Raw genomic sequence first — 23,219 nt, 5'->3', positions numbered from 1 at the left:
ATCTATATATTAATTAATAGCAATGGATTATTGTAACAAATCAACAGATACAATTGCTACATCAAACTGCTGAATTGTTAAAAAAACTGAAATTAAATTTATGATGATGCAACCAATTATTATCATACAGGTGGAGATAATTTGAATAGCCTAAAGAGGGGATGAACTTCAAATCCCTAATAATGCTCCGGTGCAATATTCATTATTTTGGGTTCTATTTTTTCAAGGTGCCACTTACAGGTCTTCATACAGGACATTTTGTGTAACGGAAGTATGGTCTTATAATGACAAAAAAGTGATGCAGAGCGATACATCCCAATATCTTGTGGAAAATCATGCACTTATTACCACTGCTGGCAGTAACAGTGAGTCAACGGTTAAAATACTGAAGTAATTGTATTTTTTGCAATTCTTAAGGGTTTACATTTTTTTAACTTTCCTGGTTACATTTTCTTTTACATTTTTACTTCTTAGCCTACATAACTTGATATGTATTGTAAATTTTTTTTTAAAAAAGAGATATATACTCTAACGACAAAAGATTTGTAACATGGTAAAATTATTTTACATCTAAAAAACATCTAGAAAAGTCTCAATATCTTTTTCAAAATGTTATTTTTTGTTAAATTTATAAAATTTGAAAAGCTGAAACTTATAACGTTTTTTTATAATAAAAATTCCGTTTTAGCTTTGTCAAAATATTTTCAACGGTTTTTCATTGCTGCAGCGCAGATTTTTTTACGGCGATCGACAAAAGATTTTGCTCTACCGACAAAAGATTATTGAAGGATTTTGGTCATAATATTTTTCTAACCGCCAAAGTATTCCAGAGCACATTTTTAGAGGTTTGACTCTACCCTTCCAATCCAGTTCATCTCAATCTGGTTGAGGTCTGGAGATTGGGTTGGCTAATTCACACGAGCATGGACCTATAAGAGATGGACGTGCAACCTATTGTTTTTTTTTGCGAACCATGCTCGTTGCGTATTGTTACAAATCTTTTGTTTTAAGCAATACAAATTAAATTATATCAAAGTCTGTCAGATTCGTCGAAAATTTTTGGTCTCGTCTAACCAGTTAAATCAACTTCCTTTTAGTTATTCAAGATAACAGTAATAGAATCAGGTTTTTAGCTTAACTTTATATAGCTAGAAATTCCTAATATTTTAAGAAATAACGATGATGATAACAAAGAAATTGAGATCATTTACTTAACTACTTTAGCACATGTATAACTAGAGATATAGTAAATAATACAAAATAGCAACTAGTTTTGTAGCTACCTAGAGCATACTGGTTTCATGTCCAGGGAACTACTCCATCTACTATATTGCTGTAGACTTGAATATTATAGAATTTTCTACTTTTATGTTTCACAACAGAAATATATACAGTTAAGGATAAATAACTTATACTTAAAATTAATGTGAATACAATAAAGAAAAAAAAAATTTGTCACAGTTTTAAAGAACTTAGCGTAGCAAATTTATGGCCGATCGCAAGAATAACTAAGTATTTAATTTTAACAAAACATGATTTACCAGCTATATATAAACTAAATTTTATTTGAAAAAAACAAATTGGTTATTATATACTTTTTACGACCAATGGAATAATATATGAAATATGAAAAGTGAAAACATGAAATCTCTGGGCGTATTTTACAAGATAATTATAAGTTTGAATAACTTTTTAAAAGGTTTTGGATTATCAAATGAATTACAAAAAAGCCCATTAGGAAATACACCTACTAAAAAAGACAATGCATAACGGAATATATATTATAAAGCTGATAGAGTGGTCGAGACAAAAAATGGCAACATGTCGGAAAAAATACTAAAAAAATACACAAAATTAAGGCTGGTGAATAAAGTACCAAGGAGTTGAATGAAACCAGATTTTGACAAAAAATTTTCTTTAAGCTTTTTTATATTTCGCTATACCTTTTTTAGTCATTTTAAAATTATCCTAACAGGTCTATTTTATTATTGACGGAACTTTGTTTACACGAAAAAAGTTCCCTAATTTACAAACGTTTATCTTGGAAAAATGATGAAAATCTGTTCGTGCCGACAACTAATTTCCTTTTCCTTGGTGTAATTTGTTTAATAATTTGTCGACGCGTGAAGTAGTTACTTTATCCTGAATAGTTTTATTAAACAAATGATATAAATATTTAAACTAATACCACGTGATCAGAGTTTCTGTTTTAAATCTGTGGGCAGCCATTTTAGTAGTTTTCTTTGTTGACGGGTGAAAATTTAGAGTTTGTCGGAAACTCGCATGGCTCGCTGATTTCTGCGGCCTCTTTGATGTAAAACAATAGGTTGCACGTCCATCTCTTATAGGTCCATGACAAGAGTCAGGATTTCACGATCTTGTAATTCTTTTAAATAGCTTGTACTCGACAGCTGCATTATGAACGTTTAGTTCCGTACGATTACGAAATTACGTTATTACGAAAACGTACGACAAGTCGTAAATTCTTAAACTATTTGAAAACTGGGAACTTTTTTCGTAATGCAGATTTTTAGTTTGTACACAGTTTACTTTTATGTTTTGGATCATTGTCTTAAAAACAAACTTTCAAGAAAATAACTTATCATATGATGTTAATATTTAGTTATCCTGAAGTTAGCTTAGTTCAGCTGCTGTTTACTTCTTCCTGCTACCCATTTTTATGCAGCGATTGTGTAAAGGCAAAGGAATTACAGAGTGTTGGCCTAAAGATGATGACACAACACTCATGATACACTGCGACCCACGTCTGTGCAAAAAAAGAATTAAACAATATAATATGAAAATTTTTTTGAAATGTCTTAGAAAAAAAATAAAGAAATATTACAAAAGTACATGAACAACCAGGCAAATTATTGGAGAAACTAATTATTATTAAAAACACGTTTAGTTTAGTCAAATTAATTTTTTTTAGTTGATATCAAGCAGCAAAAGTTTTATTCGGCCTTTTATTTTCGCGGTCTCTTGCACAATGTCAAGGCCTATTATAATTGGTCGCACTATTGACAAATCTATTTTGTTTTTTTATCAATACAATGCATGTCCGTGCTTGCTACTACAAGTAAATTGGATATACGTTTCGGTTCCAAAATGTTTAAGTAACTTTGTTTTAAAATTTTAAGAAACTATTTTTCAAAAATGTGAATCACAAGTTTCTTTACGTAATTTATGTTTTTGTGATGTATGTTTTTGTAAATGTAAATGTAGGGCGGAGGGGGGAAGCATTGTGTGTTTCGATAAGAAATTAGAAAACAAAAAAAATTTCAGAAAAAATCGGAAACAAATATATTTTGCTATTTTTCAAGCTATTAGCAAAATTTTATTATAAATTAAGCTCAGAAATATTAATGGTTGTGCAATACTTTTGGATTTTCTAAACAGCGTTGTACACATTATGAGGAGGTCATTGGTACACTTCAAGGGGAGTATTGGTAAATATTAAAGGGAGCATTGGTACAGAACGCGTTTACATTAATACATTGAGAAATTTCATTAAAAATAAGTACAGCATGTATGAAAAGATATTTTATAAACATTATGAAGAAAATGTGTACATAAAAAGGAGAAAGCACATCGAATACATCGAATATGTGTAAATTGAATAAACGATGTTGTATATTGGAAAAACTCTGCTAAAAAAATTTTTGTTTTTGTTTTGATTAAGTTTAGACACTAGGTTATTGCTACGAGAGTCTTTTCAATTTTTTCTCTTCAAGTCTCTTTTTTTCTCAGAATTATCTGTGAGTATTATAGCTTCACCTCCGTTTTCTCCATTGTTAGTTTGCTTGTACCCTGCAGTTTTGGGATATGGATAATTTTTGGAGTTAATAAACTGCTTGATGTTCATTGTAGTGTATTGTCATATAAGTTAGATTGTAATGCTTGTCCTTTTTCTGTTGTAACAACTACAGCAGGAGATTTTTCTCCAACTATTGTTTTAAGATCAGGGCAATCTGTTATAAACGCAAACTCAAAATCATTTTTAAAAAAATTGAACTACAGAATGCCTAGTTACCAGTGTTAGTAAATGCTGATATGATATTTTTTAATGAAAATACTCCTAAATAGGTGTTAATTAAAGCAAAAAAGTTCTAAATAATCATAGTTTTACCCGGATTACTTAGCATCCAATCGTTAAAAACAATTTTTAATTTCCCTATAAATGGCCCATATAACCCTACATCAAGAAACTGTGGTCGATGTGTGCAGTGGGTATGTTTCAAATATAACTCCGTTTTTTCTGCAAAACTTAATTGCTTCAAGAGTACCTTGAGATTCATGATTGTCTAGTAAAATTAATATTGGATTATTTTTTGTGTAGTTAATGTGATTCTGGATATGTCTCAAAGCTTCAATGAAGCAAACTCCATTTATCCAACCAGAAGAGTTAGCTAATCCTATGCTACCTCCTGGTGCACTGTTTAAAAATTCTTTTTATGATGAACTTGTAGAAATATAAAAACCGGCTGTGTTGCTAGTTGCTCTGAACATGGAATTAAATGTGATCATTTCTCCTTGTTCTGTAGATACAGCTCGTTCTGCATAATCTAAACAAGGAGTTTGCATCAACAGTTATTTAAAAGATTCCGTGGTTCTTTTGATTTATTTTGCAATAGTTTTCATATTTTGATGCGATCTTTTGTTCCGTTTTGCATAAGATTTGAAAACACTATGGCAACTTTTAATTGACACATACGTAATATCTGGATCGCCAAAATAGCAGATCTTCATGTGGGTTTAAATTAAAATGAAGGAGGCATTCCAGATTTCACAAATCTTTATGGTGGTAAATTTGTTAAAAAAGAGAAATATATTAGAAAGAGAAATCGTTTTGATTAAACCAAACTTCTAACTAGATACTGATTTTATAAATCAGTAACCTTTTTTTTCAAAATCAAAAACTCATTTCACCTATATTAAAAATGTGATTGGGTGGAATTTTATATTTTTACAACGCTTTTCATAATTTACAAAAAATTTGCATACATTGATCTGATTGAAGCTTGTTGCTTGTGAAAGACTTGTATTTTCAGGTTTGCGTAAAATGAGTGATGGATGCATTTTCATGAATCCTTTCATCGAGTCTACTTCAATAAGTATATAATCTGACAGAAATTTGTCAACATTAATGCCAAGATTCAAACTATGGTCTTGGACAATTTTAGAACTTATTTGTAAGTAAGTAATATGCAACTATAGTTGCATATTACTTACTTACAAACAAGTTCAAAAAATGTCCTAAGACCGTAGTTTAATTTAACGGCATACAAAAATTGGCATACAAAAAATAATCAAAAACATTGAAGCAATCAAATCTCAGTATTTTAGAACATAGTCATTTTAACAACTCAATTCTGTACATAACTCGATTTGGTACAAAAGTATGGATTTATTACATTTTGGAACAAAAAACAAGAGAAATAATTATTTAGAAAGCTTATTGCTTTTCATCTTCACATTCAATTGACAAAATGAAGACATCTCCTCAACTATTTTGTAAAAATTCAATGTTTCCTGATTCTCATTATTTCCCGTATTTGTATTCAATTTCTTGATATCAAACAGTTTCAACATGACCTTGTCACGTTAAAAATATGAAGCATTTGTCACGTTTTTTCTTATTTTTTTTTCCGATTTTCTTAATTTCTACTCCGTTTTTATCCTTTTTCAGGTTCTGAAACTGTCATGTACTCAAATACTGATTCAAATGAATACTCGTTTTAGTAAAATCAATTTATTCAGAGATTTATCATAGAAAATATAAAAAATCAGTAAAATAACTTTTCATTTTTAAATACCTCGTGTTTTCATGGGAAATGCGTCATTGGAAATGCGTCAGAGGTTTGATAGCCTCAAAGTTCATACTAATCAACGTTTATCTCAGTTTTCAAAATTTTGTGACTTAACGCTGTTTGGAAAAAAACGCTTCATTTGTTTGTGTACCCAATGCTCACCTTGTACCAATCCGCTCACCCCTATCCCAAACACATTTAAAACGAAGAAAGAATTCTTCGAAGAAAGAAATCAAGGCAATTGTCTTGATTTCTTTCTTTGAAGATTTACATAATAGAAGAGTTTTAAAATAGAGTTTACCTTCTAGTATGTCTAGTTACTGGAGTTAAACTCGAGTTTAAAAGTCTTTGGTCGAACAAAGATAATTTTTAAAAAAATCCTCGATTGTGTTTTTAACGAATTACGTAAAGAAGGTTAAGTTTAGAATGATTGCATTGCAACTCTCTTGCTTTTTTTTCATCCTGCGTAAATTATATGTGGGGGTAAAATAAATTTAGCCAATCATTTTGAGTTGCTAAATCGAAACTTAGTCATATCATCGAAACCGAAATTAAGTCATCAAATTACAAAAACAACTAAAACAAGCTCAAGTTTCGAATTGAAATCTCTGAGACGATTTTAATGCGGGGTTATCGAGCAAAACTTTATGGTTCGTGAAACATTATTAGGTAAGATGATTTTTTTTTATGTAAAATAATTAATAATAAATAATATAAAATGAATAATGTTTAAAAAATTTTAATGGCTTAAATGTAAATTTAGTTGCATTCTATTTTTCAAAACTTTTAAAATCGAAAATTTTTAAAAAATCTAAGATGTTGCAAAAACCGAAAACGCTGAGAACAAACTTAAGCGTAACAAATCTCAGCAAATGATTCGGCCACTTTTATTTGCTTAGCGCAACGTTTTAAAAAAACTCCATTCAATCAAAACGCTCGCAAAAATTAGACAGTCGTTTGCTTACGATTTTTAAAATATATATATAAAAAAAATACGTTTATCTTTTTTACAGATCTTGTAAATATTTTTAAAAATGAATCAACTTTTCTTAGTCTTCATATACTTCATATATTACCTTTTTGAACAGTATTTTTACGGTCTATCTAGATTTACAAACGGTTGCAGTACAAAAATGTAAACGAAAAAAAAGAAAAAAAAAAAAAAAAAATAGTGCATACGAATTCTATATTAATCTTAAAGAAGTTCTGCTCGATTTTAAACAAGCAGTCACTGACAGGCCAATTTACCCCATGCGGACTTCATCGGGATATTTAAGTGTCTGACTTTTCATTGGCCTTGATTAGCGGCACCTTTTTTAAAAAACCATACTGAAGTGTCAACTGCAACCATCCAAGGAAGGGCATTAGACTTCAAAACCTAGTCTGGATATTCTTTACCACCCATCTTCAAGCCTTTCTAAAAAAGGCAGGTAGCATATTTTCTTCTCAAAGAGTAATGAGTCCTAAAGCCATAGTCTGTGCAGGGTGCTTAGACTTTGGACTGATTTGATGGCATCTGAAAAATCCTTGGCATTATTCTCAGTAATCAATTATGAGTGAAATATTTTTAGTTTGAGAACAACAAAACTTGCGTTTCTTTCTTCAACACATGAAGAAGTTTTCTTCAACATATGAAGGAGCTTTTAGCGATTTTCCAGTCTGAGAGCCTTTAGACGGTCAGCAAAAAGAAACTTTTTAATTGTGGAGTATGACCAATGTTCTTACTTTTAACCTTCTTATTGACTTGATCGGTTCCAACCAATGCGGCTCTGGTGGTACTGACGAGCCCACGTGTGACAACTGTAGACTTTCTTCCTTCTCCTGTCTATCTTTGACAAATCCTTATCTTTTAAACTTTTTTTTGACTCAGTAAACTTTTTTATTATGAATCTTGAAAAGTTTATTAAAATTTACACTTTTCGTCTGCTGCCATTAAAATGAAATAGGCTAGAAATCCAGAATTACCCCCTAAACTTCCAATCGAAGTGCAAACTTTGAGTGGTAAATCTTTTGAGTAGTAATTCATTTTGATTGGTTAGTTTGTTTCATTCATCTTAATTGGTTAGTTAGTGTTACAAGTTTTGTTTTGCATAAATTTTGCTTCAATTTTTCTTCAATTGTTAAATGAAGTGAATTTAGGATTCGCTTTCATTGCAAATCAAAACATTCAGACTGCAAAGGTCTATATATCAAAAGATTTGGTTTTACATATTAGTGGAGACTTTCGTTATGCCGTATTATAGGCAGCTGAACCAGTAACGAACTTTGACACATAGGTCATTTAATACGAAATTACCCAATGGGTTACATAATGACCTTTTAAATATTTCTGCAGGTTTGTGTATTTAATGTAGTCTTTTAAATGTAATTAAATGCAAAATTCGAAAACATGAAACCAAGCAGTTATTCCATAAAAATAGACCATCATTCTGACTTGCTTTTAACAGCTATGAATTCCGTTAGTCAAAAAAATGATGTAAATATTTCTACATTTTTAGTCTTCATTTCTGCTGACATCTTTAGGATTTCTTTAGAACCTTCCCAGTTAACCATTTCAACTGGGTCCCAGATGGGAACCAACTGGGGAAAATACTGGGACCCATCTGGGTATCCCTTATGGGTCCCATCTTGATTCTGTCAGTGGGATCCAACTGGGTCCCATCTGGGATTAGTCTGGGTTTTTGACGGGAAATCCCATATTGAACCCAGACACTTTTTCATTTACCGCGGGTTTTCTCATTTTTTTAGTTTGTTTTTCGCAGATTTTCTGTATCTCGAATCTGCGAAATGTGACAATATTTTGATTAAAAAGCGACGCATTTTTTATATAAAACTAAAAAGTAAAGGTTATTTATATTAAATTCGCTGTCAGGACAATAAAATGTATTAGGTCTAACTTAATTTTTACGAATCAATTGAAAAAACAGATTTGAATTTCATGATATTTTTATGCAACAAAAAACTGTTATTATACAATGATTTGAAGCAAAACTGTTCTACTACAGTAATATTCTGCCACAGTAGTTCTCTCATATCGCCACCATAGTCGCATGACAAAAATTCTGCTATAAAGTTTATCGTTTCGCTTCTTTAGTGCTTTCGTCCACTTTTACACTAATTTTATAAATTAAAAATAAACAACAAATTTAAAAATCAAAATAATTTTAAATAAAAATTTTATTTTCCAAAATATTCGGCAAAGAACTATCCGGTGACATCTTTTAATCTATTATTTCCCTTTTTTCGACAATCACTACCACGGTCCCGTGAATTAGAAAACCACTTTGAAAGTTCTGCCTCAACTTGCTTTTTATTTGCATCTTGAGTTGTTGCATTGACTTTCACACTACCTAGAAAAATTTTTTTTTTTTTAAATTTTAGACAATAGCTTGAAGTACACTTCATAGATATGAGTTTAATTACTAAATAAATTTAGTTGACAAAAAAATAAATAAGTCATGACCTGTTGGTTTGAAAAAACCAATGCTAACCCACCAAAAAGTTATAGATTACTGCTCACAAATTGGAATTGTTTTGATTATGACCATTTCAGGGTCAAAATCAAAACAAAAGTGGGCAAGCTGATTAAATTTTACAATGTATTACAGTGCATATATGCATGCATGCATGCATCATGCATGTATGTATGTATGTATGTATGTATGTATGTATGTATGTATGTATGTATGTATGTATGTATGTATGTATGTATGTATGTATGTATGTATGTATGTATGTATGTATGTATGTATGTACATGTATATGTATAGACTCACTAAACAGAACTTCAAACAAATTCAATGTTTTAAATGGTTGCTTTTGATTTTGTCTAGTAAGATTTAACTTTCTAGAGAGATCATTGCCAAGAAGAAATTTCATTGATCGTTTTATAAAGTTGCAAAGATCAACTCCACCAATTTCAGCTATCACTTTAATCTACACAAAAAGTCTAAAATTAGTTAGAAAATAATTTTAAAAATTAGTTAGATAATTATTGAAAAAATTCTAATAATACAAAAAAATACTTAATGAAAAAAAAAAAAATTATTTGAAAACATTTATCTTACTAACCATACATTTCTTCACTAGAGGATCTACCAACTTCTGATCCATTATCAGTAAATCTTCATGTGTCAAAATAGGTAATCTAATATCTTCTGGAAGCTGACATAAACTTGCATTTATGCCTTGGTCTCGTTGCCCTAGGCTTTGCAAAATAGCAGAATGGACTTTTAGGGTTTGTTTTATGTCTTCAATTTGTGTCAAAATTGCAGTTAATATTGTGTTAGTCTGACTAGTACTTGCAGCTATAAAATAACAAATAAACATTAATTTTGAAAAATAAACTTTTAGATAATTTTGATAATTATGAAACTTATTAATAACTTATCAATAACAAACAAGTTCAATAAGTTATTAAATTTTTTTTCCTATACTAAAATGAAAAGGAAGATATAAAAGATACATTTTTTCCTGGAAATTTTTTTTCATTATTATACAACTCATGGAAAAAAAATATTTTTTAGCTACATTAAAAAATTGGCTTAACAATAAATATAGAAAAAAACATAAAAGCTTACTGTTAGCAGAGGAACTGGATGTCGGCATATATGTTTTATTTTCAACAACAGTTGCTAAATCAAGCGCAACTAGCATAATCAAAACATAAATTAAAAAACAAATAAACAAAAATGGTAAAACTTATTAACTCACTATTATGACGAGTAATTTCAATATCACACTCATTCCAATCAGATTGCTGGAAAATATCAGAATGTTTTACTGATAAAAATGAAGGAGGAGCTGGCTTTGGTATAATATGAATTGGAGATGAACATTCTGGTTTGGGTAAAAAAGTAGATTTTTCTAAATGTTTAAATTTTTTGTGCACTGGAATAACTTTCTTGTTCCTAATAAAAAAAAAAAAAAAGAAAGATATATATATATATATATATATATATATATATATATATATATATATATTTATTAATATTAACAATAACATCGCTAATACAAAAGATTACTGTTCAATAAACTCTTCACTGCAATCAGAGTCAACTTCGCTTGTATCGCTTTTATCAGCTTGTATAATATTTATTCTAAATATTTTATAAATTATTTAAAGAAATTAATAAATTCTTTGAGTAGAAAAGCAAAGTGTCACATAGACACTGCTGCATATATAAACATATAGTCATATATATATAAAGTATAAAAAATAGCATATATATAAATATATTGTATATATAAAACATATAGTCTGCATATATAAAGATTTATAATTGCTATATTCTTCAAGATCATTTCGTACAGTTTTTCTAGACTCACAAAATTTTATGGAACTCACCTTCTTTGTTTTCTGTTATTTTTAACTTCGAGGTTCGAAGTGTCTTCAGCCAATATTGCTTTCTGACGAGCCTCCTGAAGTGAATCTAATACAACATTATTTTTTAATATTAATGTTTGTCTATGACTAGGAATGACTTTCATTGATTTGTTTCATCAGTTTAAATGTGAAATGACATGATTAGAATTTAAATACAAATAACTTGAAAAATAATTTATATCACAATACATTTTTTAATCATATGTATAAGTCATGCAAAATAAAAGTTTATATAATTATAAAAAAAAGTTACCAGCAGTAGCCAAAATTCGTGCGGTATAAGTTGGCCAATTTAACTCTGCTTCTAAACATCGACTTTTTGCCTTAGAAACACTTTCTGGATTTTTTAGAGGAGGCCAGTAAAACTTGACTAAATGATGCTTTTTAATTCGCATAGGAATATCACTCAGTAAGGTACCATCAGCAATCCAGTTTAATGGAAGAAAATCTGTTTCATTACTCTCATCAAATGAAACTATTGCATAAGACATTTTAATCTAATAAAATAGGCATCACACTCAACCAACAATACGATGGCATATTTTTAATAAGTATGTAATTATTATTAGGGTAAATACTGTAGTAAAAATTATTTGAGTAATTACAACTCAAATAATTTTTACTACAGTATTTACCCTAACATATGCCTTTATATTAAAGTATGTTATACAAGGAATGTGATAAATTTAAAATATTTAATAAAAAAAAAAGATACAGTAGAATGCAATAAGAATATATAAAAAAAAGCAAGTAAAGAGTTAGTGCAGGTGCATCTGAGGCATAATTACAAATCCATTTTTAAATGGTAACTTTACATATTTACAATCTAAATCTACAATCGAGAATATTTTATTAAAACATGATACCTTCTCTACAAAAAAAATTGAAAGTAAGTCAGAGTTCATTGGATTTGTAAAAAATGGTTGTAAAAGTTCATACTTTTGAAAAACAATATAAGCTTCATTGCATTTGCTATTTGGAACTTGTAAAAAATTTCTTATAACACCAACTTTACCGTTTACTTTAAAACAATCATTAATTGAAGCAAAAAACTTAGCACATTTATACTGTTTAAATTGCAAACAGTGACGATATGATATAGGAACTGGACCTTCAGTGTGAAGCTCTTTAAAAACACTTTTTTTATTATTGCAAACTTGATCTGTGGGATTCAAATGTCCTTCAAAAATATTTCTCACAATTTGAAAACACAAAAACTGAGGTCGTCGCACAAGCTTTTTTAATCTTCCAAGATAACTTTCATATGGAAAAGAAGAAACTTTATCCAGAGCACCATAACGATTAACATCATCTGGCAAATGAATTAAAGAGTGAATATTATAAACGCAATGATCTTTACCATACAATTTACAAAATGTAGCAACAAAATATGTTAGCAACTTTTTAACATAATCAAGATAATTTTCACAAAGCGATGGACTTAAAAGAATACGTACAGCAACAGATAAATCCAAGAAGTTTAAAAAAACATCATTTGGCAATGTACCTTTTAAAACTACCGGACCAGTGTATAACAGAAACTGACGTAATTCAGTAGCTTTCCAGTGTTTAAATTCCCATATTGAGCGAGGTTTGCATGAAAATTCTTTTGGTACATGCTGTTTAAATAAAACTAGTTTTTCTGATGATGTTGTTAATGATGTTTTTGATAAACTTTGATTTTTTTTTCTCCCATGCACCCATTGATTAATCATTCTCCTAACTACTCCTAAGCATACTAAATGCATATAATCAAGTGGAAAAGATGAAACCATTCCAAATGATAAATCTAAAAATGGAGATATCATGTTATCAATGTGATGCGTTTTATCTGCTTGCATATGAAAACTTTCATCAGTTCTAAGTGGAGCTGATAAATTAGGAAGAATAATTTTTCCAAACCATTGACCTTTTTGTAAACATCGCTCACAGCTATGATATGCAGTATGAGATTTAATACACTTTAAAAATGCTCTTGCAGGGGCATCACATATTACTGCATCTAGTTTTACAATAAATTTATAACCTTTACTATCCTCAAATGGTGACTTTTCTAGATATTTCATTTCTGCAACAAAGTCTTTCAAATAATCAGTTACTGGATTAGGTTTACTATTACTGCAAAAAATGGCAATTGGGAAAACATTATCTGAAATTTCTTTAAACATTCCAAGAATTGGCCAAATACATGAATTAGAACTTTTAAAAATTGGTATACCATCAATGTTAATATGCAACTTAAGTTCCTTTAATTCTGGATTTTGAGGAACCATTATCAAAAACTTTGATAACCAATATTTAATACCAAAATAAAAGTATTCACCTCCTGCAACATTTTTTATATCAATTTTTCTTTGAGTATGATGAAGACTCCTGGCATTTTTTGGTACGCTTGAAACAAGTGGTTTCAAAATCTGCAATAAATGTGTAGTTGCATTTTGTGAAATATTAAAAGAAACTGCCCAACTTGCTAAGTTTTTATTGAAACTAGTTAAATTGGAGTCATTACTTTCAGAAAAAAAAGTTAAATCACTATCACCATAATCTTCATCAGTTGTATCTGATACACAAGCACAATATTCATTTTTGTCTGAACAACAGCTATTTACTGTGTTTATTGCACTTGCATGGAACTGAGTCATTACATTCTGCTTTTATTCAATGGTGCAAATTCATGCACAAAATTGTTTTGATGATTTGTAAAATCTGTAGTTGTTGTAATAATTTCATGTGTGTTACAAATACTTTCTGATACATTGCAGCTATATTCATGATCATTTGAGCTTGAGTCATTTTGATAACTTTTAACCAAATCTTTGTTTTCAAATTTATGTTGAACTTCTGATAGCAGTTTAGATACAGCAGTGTTTATTTTTCTACGCTTAGTGCGATAATTATATGAAAAAGGCAATAAACTATCCATTATATGATTTTATATTCTAAATTTATATTTTATTTTAAAAAATTCTAAAAATGTATTAAAAAATAAATATATCTAAACAAATTGTAATAATTTTTTATTATTACAGACAAATAAAGTAAAAGGTTAAAACACCTAATAATTTTTGCTATTACTTACTATTATTAACAAATATTTCACAATATAAATAATTTAAACATTTTTTCATAAAAAACCTTATATAGAATATATTACTTATATTATAAATACTGTAGCTGATATTATAACTTATAATATCAGTTACAGCATTTATAATATAAGTAATATATTATCAACTCTATAACTTATAGAAAATGTAAAACATTTATGTATTTATAGATAATATTTAAAGTTTAGATATGGCAGTTTAATTAGTAAAACCTTACGATATTTTGCACAGTAACATTGAGATTTGCTTGAAAAAGATAACTTAAAACAAAACACACTAACTTAGTGAGTTAATGTGTAATGGCTTAGTGACTAAGCCATAACTGTAAGCACACCAAACCATATAAACAAATTTGAAAAAATTTCCACATTTGTCTATAGCATTAAAAATAAAAAACATGACTTCAGTTTGATAAAGCATTTTACAAGTCTGTAAAAAAGTAAACGTTGACATACTCTCAAACTTATTAATGGCTATGAAATTCAGTCTGATTTTCAGTCTAAAATTCTTATCTAAAATTTTATTATATGCAGGGCATCTAAGAAATTTGAGAGCATGTCACATCTTTTTTTTTTTTTTTTTTTTGTGAATTCATTTTTTAAATGGATGACTAAATATTGATTTTAACATATTCATACTTTTAATATAGAATTGAAACTGATATGTAAATGTTTTTTACAAAAATACAATAAAAAAACCAAATGAAGTTCCTGTGTATATTTACTCCAAATGTAAGTGTATATTCAATCTAAATCAAGCCGCGTTACACTTTAAAAGAATTTTGCAGTTTTATTTCAATAAAACTTTTTAATAAAAACGATGCCAAAAAATATGCTTTGATTAGAAAATACACGCTACCATTAAACCACGCGTCCTAACTTCAAACCAGCCGTATATCATTTACGAAGTCCCATGCCAGTCCCAGTAAAAACCCAGATTTTATTTACGGCGTTATTTTCACACCGTATGGGACCCATCTGGCACCCAGAACAAATCCCAGCCGGAACCCAATCCCAGTAATCCCAGCTCAATCCCAGTCAATCCCAGCTGGGACCCAGTTGGGATGGTTAACTGGGTTAATGACTGGTTTTCATTATTTTTTGTAATAGTACATTCAAAATTGTAGGCGAACAAGTATGATGGAATCCATTTAAGCTCTATTTATTTGTCTAGAGAGGGTTAAATTTCTTTCCGATGTTTCTATGCTTAAAAACATAAACATCATTACGTCATATAAAGTAACGAGTACTTAGACAAAGACTTCGGATTACAAATGCGACGGTACAAGTGAACAACAAGAGGATAGTTAAGATGAAGATGAATATGGACATGAAGTGAAGAGATTACTTGGTGATATGCATATATTATAATATCATCTATAAATCACGTGTAATAATGTGTAAGTACAATGTACAATTATATCAGAATATAACTAATGTTAGATATAATTCTTACTATAAAAGGATCGAGTGCACACCTGGTGTTCTCCTTGGCTGGGAAAATTTAACTTTAAAGAGGCAGTTTTTTTTCTCTTATCAATGATCGTATACTTTGGAGGCAAACTTCTGAGGGCCAGGGGAAGCTCAAACCTAGTTTCGTTTTTGAATGGTTACTACTAGACAATGCCGATTCTAGGACATTGACAGTTTTCTATATGCATTGACAGTTTTCAAGACACAATATCGATTCTAGGACATTGACAGTTTTCTATATGCATTGACAGTTTTCAAGACACAATATCGATTCCAGGACATTACCAGTCTTCTCCATAGTTAATGAATTCAAGATGTTATTATATTTTTATCTCATTGTTAATATCATGCCAGAACCTGCAAAGAAGTATTTATTCCATAATGTTAAAGAGTTTATCATAGTCCATAAATGTAAAGCATGGTTTTAGTTTGTAGTGTCCAAGGGCTAGGGTGTGAATACCGTCTTGTAAGATGTGTCTTTTATCATCGTTAGCGCTGAGAGCAACTTTGTTGATTTCTTCGGTGTATATGTCATGTTCATGTGATCGTATAACGTTCATGGTTGCAAGCTTTTCTGTCTTATTCATTAAGCAGTCTTTATAATCTTGATGAGTGATGTGTTTTTGAATATTCTCCATGGTTTTTTATTTTTAAAAAAAATTTATTCTTTAAAAATTTCACCACAAGGTATTGATAACTTCTTGAAAGTCAAGACCTTTATTCAATTTTTTTAAGACGTAAAGACACAAATGACCACAATAAGACGTATCACCAAATTGAACTCTTTCACTGTTATAATAAACCGGGCTTTTCAAGTATTTAGTCAATTCAACAAGAGGAGGCTGAGCGTAAGAATCAAAGCTGTATTTTTTATCTCTGTCTTTATACCAGCACACCCAATGAAACCCAACAGTGCTTGAATCTCCTGTATTCACAATACCACATTCTTTTTTTCTTGGCTTTTTTGGTAACTCATCCCTGACAAACACGCCTTGAAAGTTTTTTAATTTTAACTGTTTAGCAGACTTTATCAATTGAAAGTTAGTTAAAGCTTCATTAGGTAAAACAATTCCTTCTACGTCAATCCATTGAAAGTCGATCATTTTTTTAATTTTCTTAAAAAGTTTATCCGAATTTTTTAACAAGCGATTTTCATAGAATAGCACCTAAAAAGGGTATACTATTAAAGGGTGAGTTAGGTCCGAGTAATAAACCAGCTCCAACAGATTGATAACCTTTTCCAGTTTTAATGAAGAGTTCATCACCGTGAACATTTTTAGTCCATGGGGTGATAAACAATCCTTCTCCACCTAAAGTTTTTATCTTCATTCCTTTTCCATTTTTGCTCATGTAAAAAAGACCTCGCCCAGCAATTTTATCAACCATAGCAGAGCCAGCAGAAGAGCCTACACCTGCTAACAATCCAGTGGCGAGAGCAGGAACTACTCTTGTTGCAAGAGTGCTACCTAACATACCTAGTAACGGTAAAAGAGCTCCGATGAATCCGCCTTCAATGGTTGAGTTGTATGCAATTTGTCTTTTGCTCAGTTTGAGTGTGACTCCTTTACCAGCTTCATACGCTTTTCTAATTTTGTTCAATTGCGCATTAGTGATAGCGAGAACATGTTTACCGTTCAAGTCTTGATGAGAAAGCTTAATGCTAGTATCGGTTTTATCATGCATAGCTTTTTTAATTTTATCAGATTGACTCTGTGAGATGTTAATTTTGATGTTTTGATAATTGCTCATTTTTTATGTATTAAAAATTATTTATTTCACTTCTCGAATATGATATCGTATTGTAATATCCTCTCCACGAAAATCAACCAAATCTCCATTCTGATCAATGATACGAGTAACCATTGTTGAAATTTCAAACAGTTTAACAGGAAAATAAATCAAATGCATTGGTCTCTCGATGATTTTATAGCCTGGACTAACATTTGGATAAAAGGAGTAAATGCAATTGAGTTGGGTTCCATTAATATAGGATGATCCGATAACGTTGTTAACGATTCTGATGGTGTTAATGCTTGAAATTCTAACGATATTATCCGACTCGTATTCGGAATTGGAATTTAATTTTCTTTTAGTAAACCCTAAAACTGAAGAGATGCTGTTCTCCACGTTAAAGTCAATCAAATAATTCAAACCAAGTTTAATGGTTGATTTTAAAGTATTAAGATTGATTCCAATTTGAAGGTTGCTTGGTGAGTAATTAATTTTATTTGCAATAATATAACTTCCACGTTGAGCTGATTTTATTGTGCTTAAAATAGACCTTTGCAAATACTCATTGATGTCTTTAATGTCATAGCTTCCTGATGGAATGATAATGTTTTCCCAATTAGCTCCATTGTTCATGCTGTATTTGAAAGAATTGTTTTTACTGCTTACATTTGGAATGCTGTTGTAAGTCTCAAGACCGAGAAAAGCCATTTCATAACTTTTTCCTTCGTCAAAAACGATTTTATCCAAAAAATCAGTGGTGATAACACTTGATTTTCCATCTACATCGATGATTATACCTGACATTTTTTAAATAAGAATTATTTTTTAAATTGTTTTAGAAAAATAAAAAATCATCAAACCCACTTCGATACTTTCCCTCGTTCTTTTTAGAAGAGAGATCAATGACGGCAAATCCGTGAGGTTCATTCCAGCAATGATTGCAAAAGGCTTTAAATTCTTCTATTTTCATATCACAGGAAACGTGATCTTGATAAATGTGATTAACGCTTTTTTGGTCTTGTTTAAAGAGACAAATAAAGTTAGCATTTTCTCTGATGGTATGTCTTGGAATCTCGAAATAGTTTTGAGCGAGGTAAAAGCAGTCGACGTTAGATTGTCTTCCTCGGATGTAATATTTTTATCACTTGTTTTGATTAGTTAATTGCAAATCGTCAAAGATCATTAAATTGTTTTTGGTCGAGTCTAAGGATTCAGGTTCAGGCACATCGTCTGCAGTTTCGAAAAATTGACATTCCATATCATAATTGTCAGAATATTTTTTTGAAAGATCGTTAATAACATCTTCATGGATTAAATTCAATTTTTCCATTTCGTCTTGTACATCATCCGTTAACAAATCAACAATATCCTTTTTAGGAAGTTTATTTTCGAATGATCTTTTGAGTATTTTGTATTCAGGTTGAAATAGTGATTTTCCAAACACTTGCAAGCGGTTATAATCAAGCCATCCAGGTCTGAGCAGTAAATTGAGCAGCAACGTTGTTTTTCCGTATCCAGACTTTCCAACGATGATTCCTCGAATGCTTCTCGGTAAAAGCTTGCTGTTGTTTCTTTTGGTTTTCCCAATTTTACACGACAATTTCATCACTTCCATATTTTTTATATTAAAAAAGTTTTTATATATGTTAAAATGTACTGCGTTAAGTGTAGAAGAGAGACTGAAACCATTCACTTGAAAAACGAGATCACAAAAAACAACAGAACTATGTTGAAAGGAACTTGCAACTCTTGTGGGATAACAAAATGCAAGTTTGTTTCTGCGAATGCGCTTAGCGGAGGAGACTTGGTGGAATCGATCAACAATTTTTCAAAAAAAATAAAGCTTCCATGGGCAAAGTTTCCAGGAGAAATGCACGTTCCAGGGATGAATTTTGCAGGACCTGGAACCAATTTAGACAAAAGGCTCACTTCAACGGACATGTATCAAGAGTGGAGCAAACCGGTGGATAGAGTAGACAATGCAGCATATCACCACGATTTAGCTTACAAGTATTTTAACGACAAGCAAAACAGAAATTTAGCAGATCAAATGATGCTTGAAGAAATGGATTCGATTCCCAATCCTACTCAGAGAGAATTAAGCGAGCGAAAAATAATCGAACCCATCATCAAAGCCAAAGCTAAATTCGGATTGGGTGTGAGTGATTTGAAATGGACGGATCAACTTGCAGAGGAGCTTCATAAACCGGTGATTCATCATTTTAAAAAAAGAAAAGTAATTGTGAACGACATTGATGAGATATGGGCTGCTGATTTGGTGGACATGCAATCGTTTTCAAAATTCAGCAACGGCGTAAAATATTTGCTCATGGTGATCGACGTGTTTTCAAAGTATGGATGGATTGTTCCGTTAAAAAGCAAAACAGGTCTTGAAGTAGCTGAAGCGTTAAAAAAGATTTTCACAGAAAGAAAATGCATTAAATTGTGGGTAGACAAAGGAAAAGAGTTTTACAACAGACATGTGAGAGCGTTGGGTGTGCAACTGTATTCCACTGAAAACGAGGAAAAAAGTTCTGTTGTCGAGCGATGGAATAGAACAATGAAAGAGAGAATGTTTAAATATTTTTCAGCCAACAATACCAATAAATACATTGACGTATTGGATGAGATGGTGAAAAATTACAACAACACAAAGCATTCTTCTATCAAAATGACACCAGTGGAAGCTAGCGATGAAAAGAATAAATATAAGGTCTGGTGGAGTCTGTATGGAAAGGATCAAACATTACCAGCAAAACCAAAATTTTCCATGGGCGATCAAGTGAGGATTGTAAAAAAGAAGTCTCATTTTGAAAAGGGGTATACGCCGAGATGGACTGAGGAGGTTTTTACAGTGTCAAAAGTTCAGTATACGAATCCGCCCACGTATAAAATCTCTGACGCTAACGGTGAAGAAATTCAAGGCACCTTTTACGAGCAGGAGATGCAAAAGACACATCAAGACATATTCAGAATTGAAAAAATCATTCGCAAAACCAAGAGCAAGTCGTTAGTCAAATGGTTGGGATATCCAGACTCGTTCAACTCATGGGTAGATAATAATGAATTGTTAAGTTTGCAAAAATAGACGCGTCGTTTTGTATGGCAAGAAAAAAAATTTTTGATTTTGAGTTAAAATCTTGCATATAGAAAAGAAATGAATGCGATAATGAATAAGATGATTATAAAAATAAATGTGCTTGAAGCTGATATGTATGAAAGCATGAAACATATTGACTTGAATAGGTTCATGTCTAAGTACCAATTGATGTTGAATGAATTGTGTTGTAGTATTCATGAAGCAGTGAATTTAGATAATATGAATGATATCCTTGAAAAGATGTTTTATTTTGAAAGTGAATTGGTTGATGATTTTTTAGAAGTGGAACAGAAATTTCGATGGGATAGTAGAAATATGAAATTGGAAACATACATGAATAACTTGCATAGACACTGTGGTATAATTAGTAAAATAATTCAAATGATGATAATGTTAAATCCTTAGTCAAATGGTTGGGATATCCTGATACGTTCAACTCTTGGGTGAACAATAAAGAATTGTTAAGTTTGCAAAAATGATCTAAAAATTTATTTTTAATATGTAAAATGCATGCTCCTCACAAGTTTTTTAGAAATGTTACCTCAGCAGAAGTCCACAGTTTGGATTTGCAATTAAAAATTTTGGAAGAGAGAGTTAGAGAGTTGGAGGAAAGAAGACCAAACAACATTATTGTGTCTACGAAAACGTTAGATCATCCACCTTATTTCAACGTTAACGAACAATATGAGATTTTTGCCCAGAAAGACATTAAATTTGCTGCTCTCTCACATACAATGATAGCTTTATCCATTGGGTTGAATTTGGAGAAAGGTGTTGCAGTGATAACATTAATGAATAAAATTACTGATCAATTGAATTATAGAAAAAACAAAGTTATTATTTCAGAGTCTGTAGATGATGTTATTATGGACGTGAATAGTAACAGCAAACAGGACGTGATTGTTAAAAAAGGAGAAAAACTTTGTAAGATTAGTTACATTGATTTAAAATAATTTTTATTAATAAAAAATGGAAATATTGAATGAAAAACTTTATCCAGTTCTTCCATCAGCTCCTATAGATGAAGGAGGACATGTTTATAGGCTTCAGAAAATAAGCGAGATTCAGAAAGAGATAGAGAGTGAAAAAGCAAAGCGAGTTCAACTAAGCAAAAAGTACCATCGCGTGTTTAGAATCATTTCGAATGTGGATAATACAATGCAAGGATTATGTATAGCACTAGGTGCGACTGGAATAGGGCTTTTGTCTACGATTATTGCCAGTCCAGTAGCGATTGCGTGTGAAGGTGTGGCTATTGGCATGGGGTTTTTATCGATTGTTGGAGGTCAAGTGAATAAAAAGATGGTATTAAAAGCGGAAAAGCATGAGAAGATCAAAGTGTTGGCTGAGTCGAAATTGAACACCATCAGCGAGCACATTTCCAAAGCGTTGATAGACGGAAAAATAAGCGATTCAGAGTTTCAATTGATTCTTGGGGAGCTTCAAAAATTTAAATCCTTGATGGATGAAATACGAACCAAAACCAAAAAGGGAATAGATGAAGTTACTAAAGAAAACTTGATCCAAAAAGGACGAGAAGACGCGATTCAAACGTTTAACAATTTGTTTAAAAAAGGATCAACGTAGTCGTAAAACCAATTTATGTATTTTTTCCACAGATCAACGTAGTCGTAAAAACCAATTTATGTTTTTTTTCCACGTATTTTAAAAAGATGTTTTTCTTTAAAATACAAGACCTGAATAAAAGGGATGAAATTGTGAAAGAAATTAATGATAGACGAAAGAGGATTTATCAGAACAGCATCAACGACAAAATTTCAGATACGAATTTTCAAGCTGATGTGAGCAAGCTGTTCAAGCCGATCATCGAGAGCAATGAAAAGATGATCAAAAGCCTGTCAGTCGATCAAAAAAAGAAAAGGCCTTTCGAAGTGAACAAAGTTGGAGATAAAATGTATATTGGAAAAATGGAGGTTGAAATAGATGGAGATGATATCATTGTCGGTGGTGAAAGGTATGAAGGGACAAAAGGTCTTTGGGAGCTGATGACTGAATTAACAATACCAAAGAGCTATACCGATGAAGATTTGCAAAATTATGAAAAAATTTTAATGGATAGTGATGCTATAAGATCTGATTCGCAACCGCATAAACCGAAATCATCAAGAAGACCAAAGTATCAGCAACTTATTGCTCCTATTTGGGAAAAAATGATGCGTATTGAAAAAGGTAAAAAAGGTCGCGGTGTCATTATTCTTCCGAGCGATCCTAATGCGTTGGTGGAAAAGCTTGAATTGAGTATTGCTGCATGGCATGCTGGGAATAAAGAGTCAAGAAATGTGGCTGTTGCTATTTGCGATGAGCTGTTGAGACAAGGAGAGATTAATAAAGAGGAATATAAATCGTTAATGAGGACTATTGATAAAATTATTTAAAAAATTGTTTTTATTTAAAAAATGCTCATTGTGAACAAAAGAAGATATGTGAAAAAGAACGTTGTTGGAGGAGGTGGTATTGTGGACATGATTAAAAATTTCATAAAAAGAGCAGCTGCGTCAAGTGTATCAAAAGCAACAGTGAATTTGCTTAAAAATGCTGCTACAAGTAAAATTGGACAAGAAGCGATTACAGCTGCAAAATCTGCTGGGACAG

The 23,219-nt window shown here is 30.8% G+C and overlaps 3 protein-coding genes and 1 long non-coding RNA gene across 10 annotated transcripts; 1 reads left to right on the top strand and 3 right to left on the bottom strand.

Moving 5' to 3' along the window:
• Positions 1-1,346: 1,346 nt before the first annotated feature.
• LOC149876422 (uncharacterized) lies at positions 1,347-6,238 on the bottom strand. The gene is made up of 2 exons (XR_016448723.1): positions 6,112-6,238; positions 1,347-2,767 (listed from the first exon to the last, which is right to left on the bottom strand). It is a non-coding gene; the product is annotated as an uncharacterized LOC149876422 (long non-coding RNA).
• Positions 6,239-6,386: 148 nt separating this feature from the next.
• Positions 6,387-22,945, top strand: LOC149876419 (uncharacterized). 3 transcript variants are annotated; one of them, XM_090075316.1, is made up of 4 exons: positions 6,412-6,479; positions 17,869-17,985; positions 18,926-19,057; positions 19,178-22,945. In XM_090075316.1, the coding sequence occupies exon 4, from the start codon at positions 19,233-19,235 to the stop codon at positions 20,592-20,594; it is 1,362 nt and encodes a 453-aa protein (XP_089931442.1). In that variant the 5' UTR covers positions 6,412-6,479; positions 17,869-17,985; positions 18,926-19,057; positions 19,178-19,232; the 3' UTR covers positions 20,595-22,945. The 3 variants fall into 3 exon arrangements, with proteins under 3 accessions (XP_089931441.1, XP_089931442.1, XP_089931440.1); XM_090075315.1 differs by having other exon boundaries at positions 6,387-6,479; positions 15,477-17,985; positions 18,926-22,945; XM_090075314.1 differs by having other exon boundaries at positions 18,926-22,945.
• Positions 8,739-11,793, bottom strand: LOC149876421 (uncharacterized). 5 transcript variants are annotated; one of them, XM_090075319.1, is made up of 8 exons: positions 11,450-11,793; positions 11,158-11,242; positions 10,835-10,909; positions 10,524-10,720; positions 10,391-10,459; positions 9,882-10,117; positions 9,587-9,746; positions 8,739-9,160 (listed from the first exon to the last, which is right to left on the bottom strand). In XM_090075319.1, exons 1-8 carry the CDS (start codon positions 11,685-11,687, stop codon positions 9,015-9,017), a joined length of 1,206 nt encoding a protein of 401 aa, XP_089931445.1. In that variant the 5' UTR covers positions 11,688-11,793; the 3' UTR covers positions 8,739-9,014. The 5 variants fall into 5 exon arrangements, with proteins under 5 accessions (XP_089931445.1, XP_089931446.1, XP_089931443.1 ...); XM_090075320.1 differs by having other exon boundaries at positions 10,391-10,444; XM_090075317.1 differs by having other exon boundaries at positions 8,739-9,746.
• On the bottom strand, positions 11,948-14,333 carry LOC149876420 (uncharacterized). Its single transcript, XM_090075313.1, has 2 exons — positions 12,704-14,333; positions 11,948-12,508 (listed from the first exon to the last, which is right to left on the bottom strand). Exons 1-2 carry the CDS (start codon positions 13,836-13,838, stop codon positions 11,955-11,957), a joined length of 1,689 nt encoding a protein of 562 aa, XP_089931439.1. The 5' UTR covers positions 13,839-14,333; the 3' UTR covers positions 11,948-11,954.
• Positions 22,946-23,219: the final 274 nt, after the last annotated feature.

The sequence above is a fragment of the Hydra viridissima genome, unplaced genomic scaffold, assembly GCF_058129835.1.
Source record: "Hydra viridissima isolate aposymbiotic clone 2 unplaced genomic scaffold, HvirCarnegie_v1 scaffold_20, whole genome shotgun sequence".
Taxonomy (NCBI): Eukaryota; Metazoa; Cnidaria; class Hydrozoa; order Anthoathecata; family Hydridae; genus Hydra; species Hydra viridissima.
This window is presented reverse-complemented; position numbering and strand designations above follow the sequence as displayed.

What these genes read in the sequence shown, in the direction of transcription:
- LOC149876421 (XM_090075317.1), bottom strand. Translation starts at nt 11,687, where the DNA reads ATGTCTTATGCAATAGTTTCATTTGATGAGAGTAATGAAACAGATTTT. An exon ending in ACGAATTTTGGCTACTGCTG is followed by an intron (nt 11,243 to 11,449) that starts GTAACTTTTTTT and finishes ATGTTGTATTAG; the next exon opens with ATTCACTTCAGGAGGCTCGT. An exon ending in CTCTAGTGAAGAAATGTATG is followed by an intron (nt 9,747 to 9,881) that starts GTTAGTAAGATA and finishes CTTTTTGTGTAG; the next exon opens with ATTAAAGTGATAGCTGAAAT.
- LOC149876419 (XM_090075315.1), top strand. Translation starts at nt 19,158, where the DNA reads ATGTACTGCGTTAAGTGTAGAAGAGAGACTGAAACCATTCACTTGAAA.
- LOC149876420 (XM_090075313.1), bottom strand. Translation starts at nt 13,838, where the DNA reads ATGACTCAGTTCCATGCAAGTGCAATAAACACAGTAAATAGCTGTTGT. An exon ending in TGGTCCGGTAGTTTTAAAAG is followed by an intron (nt 12,509 to 12,703) that starts GTACATTGCCAA and finishes TTCATTTGCCAG; the next exon opens with ATGATGTTAATCGTTATGGT.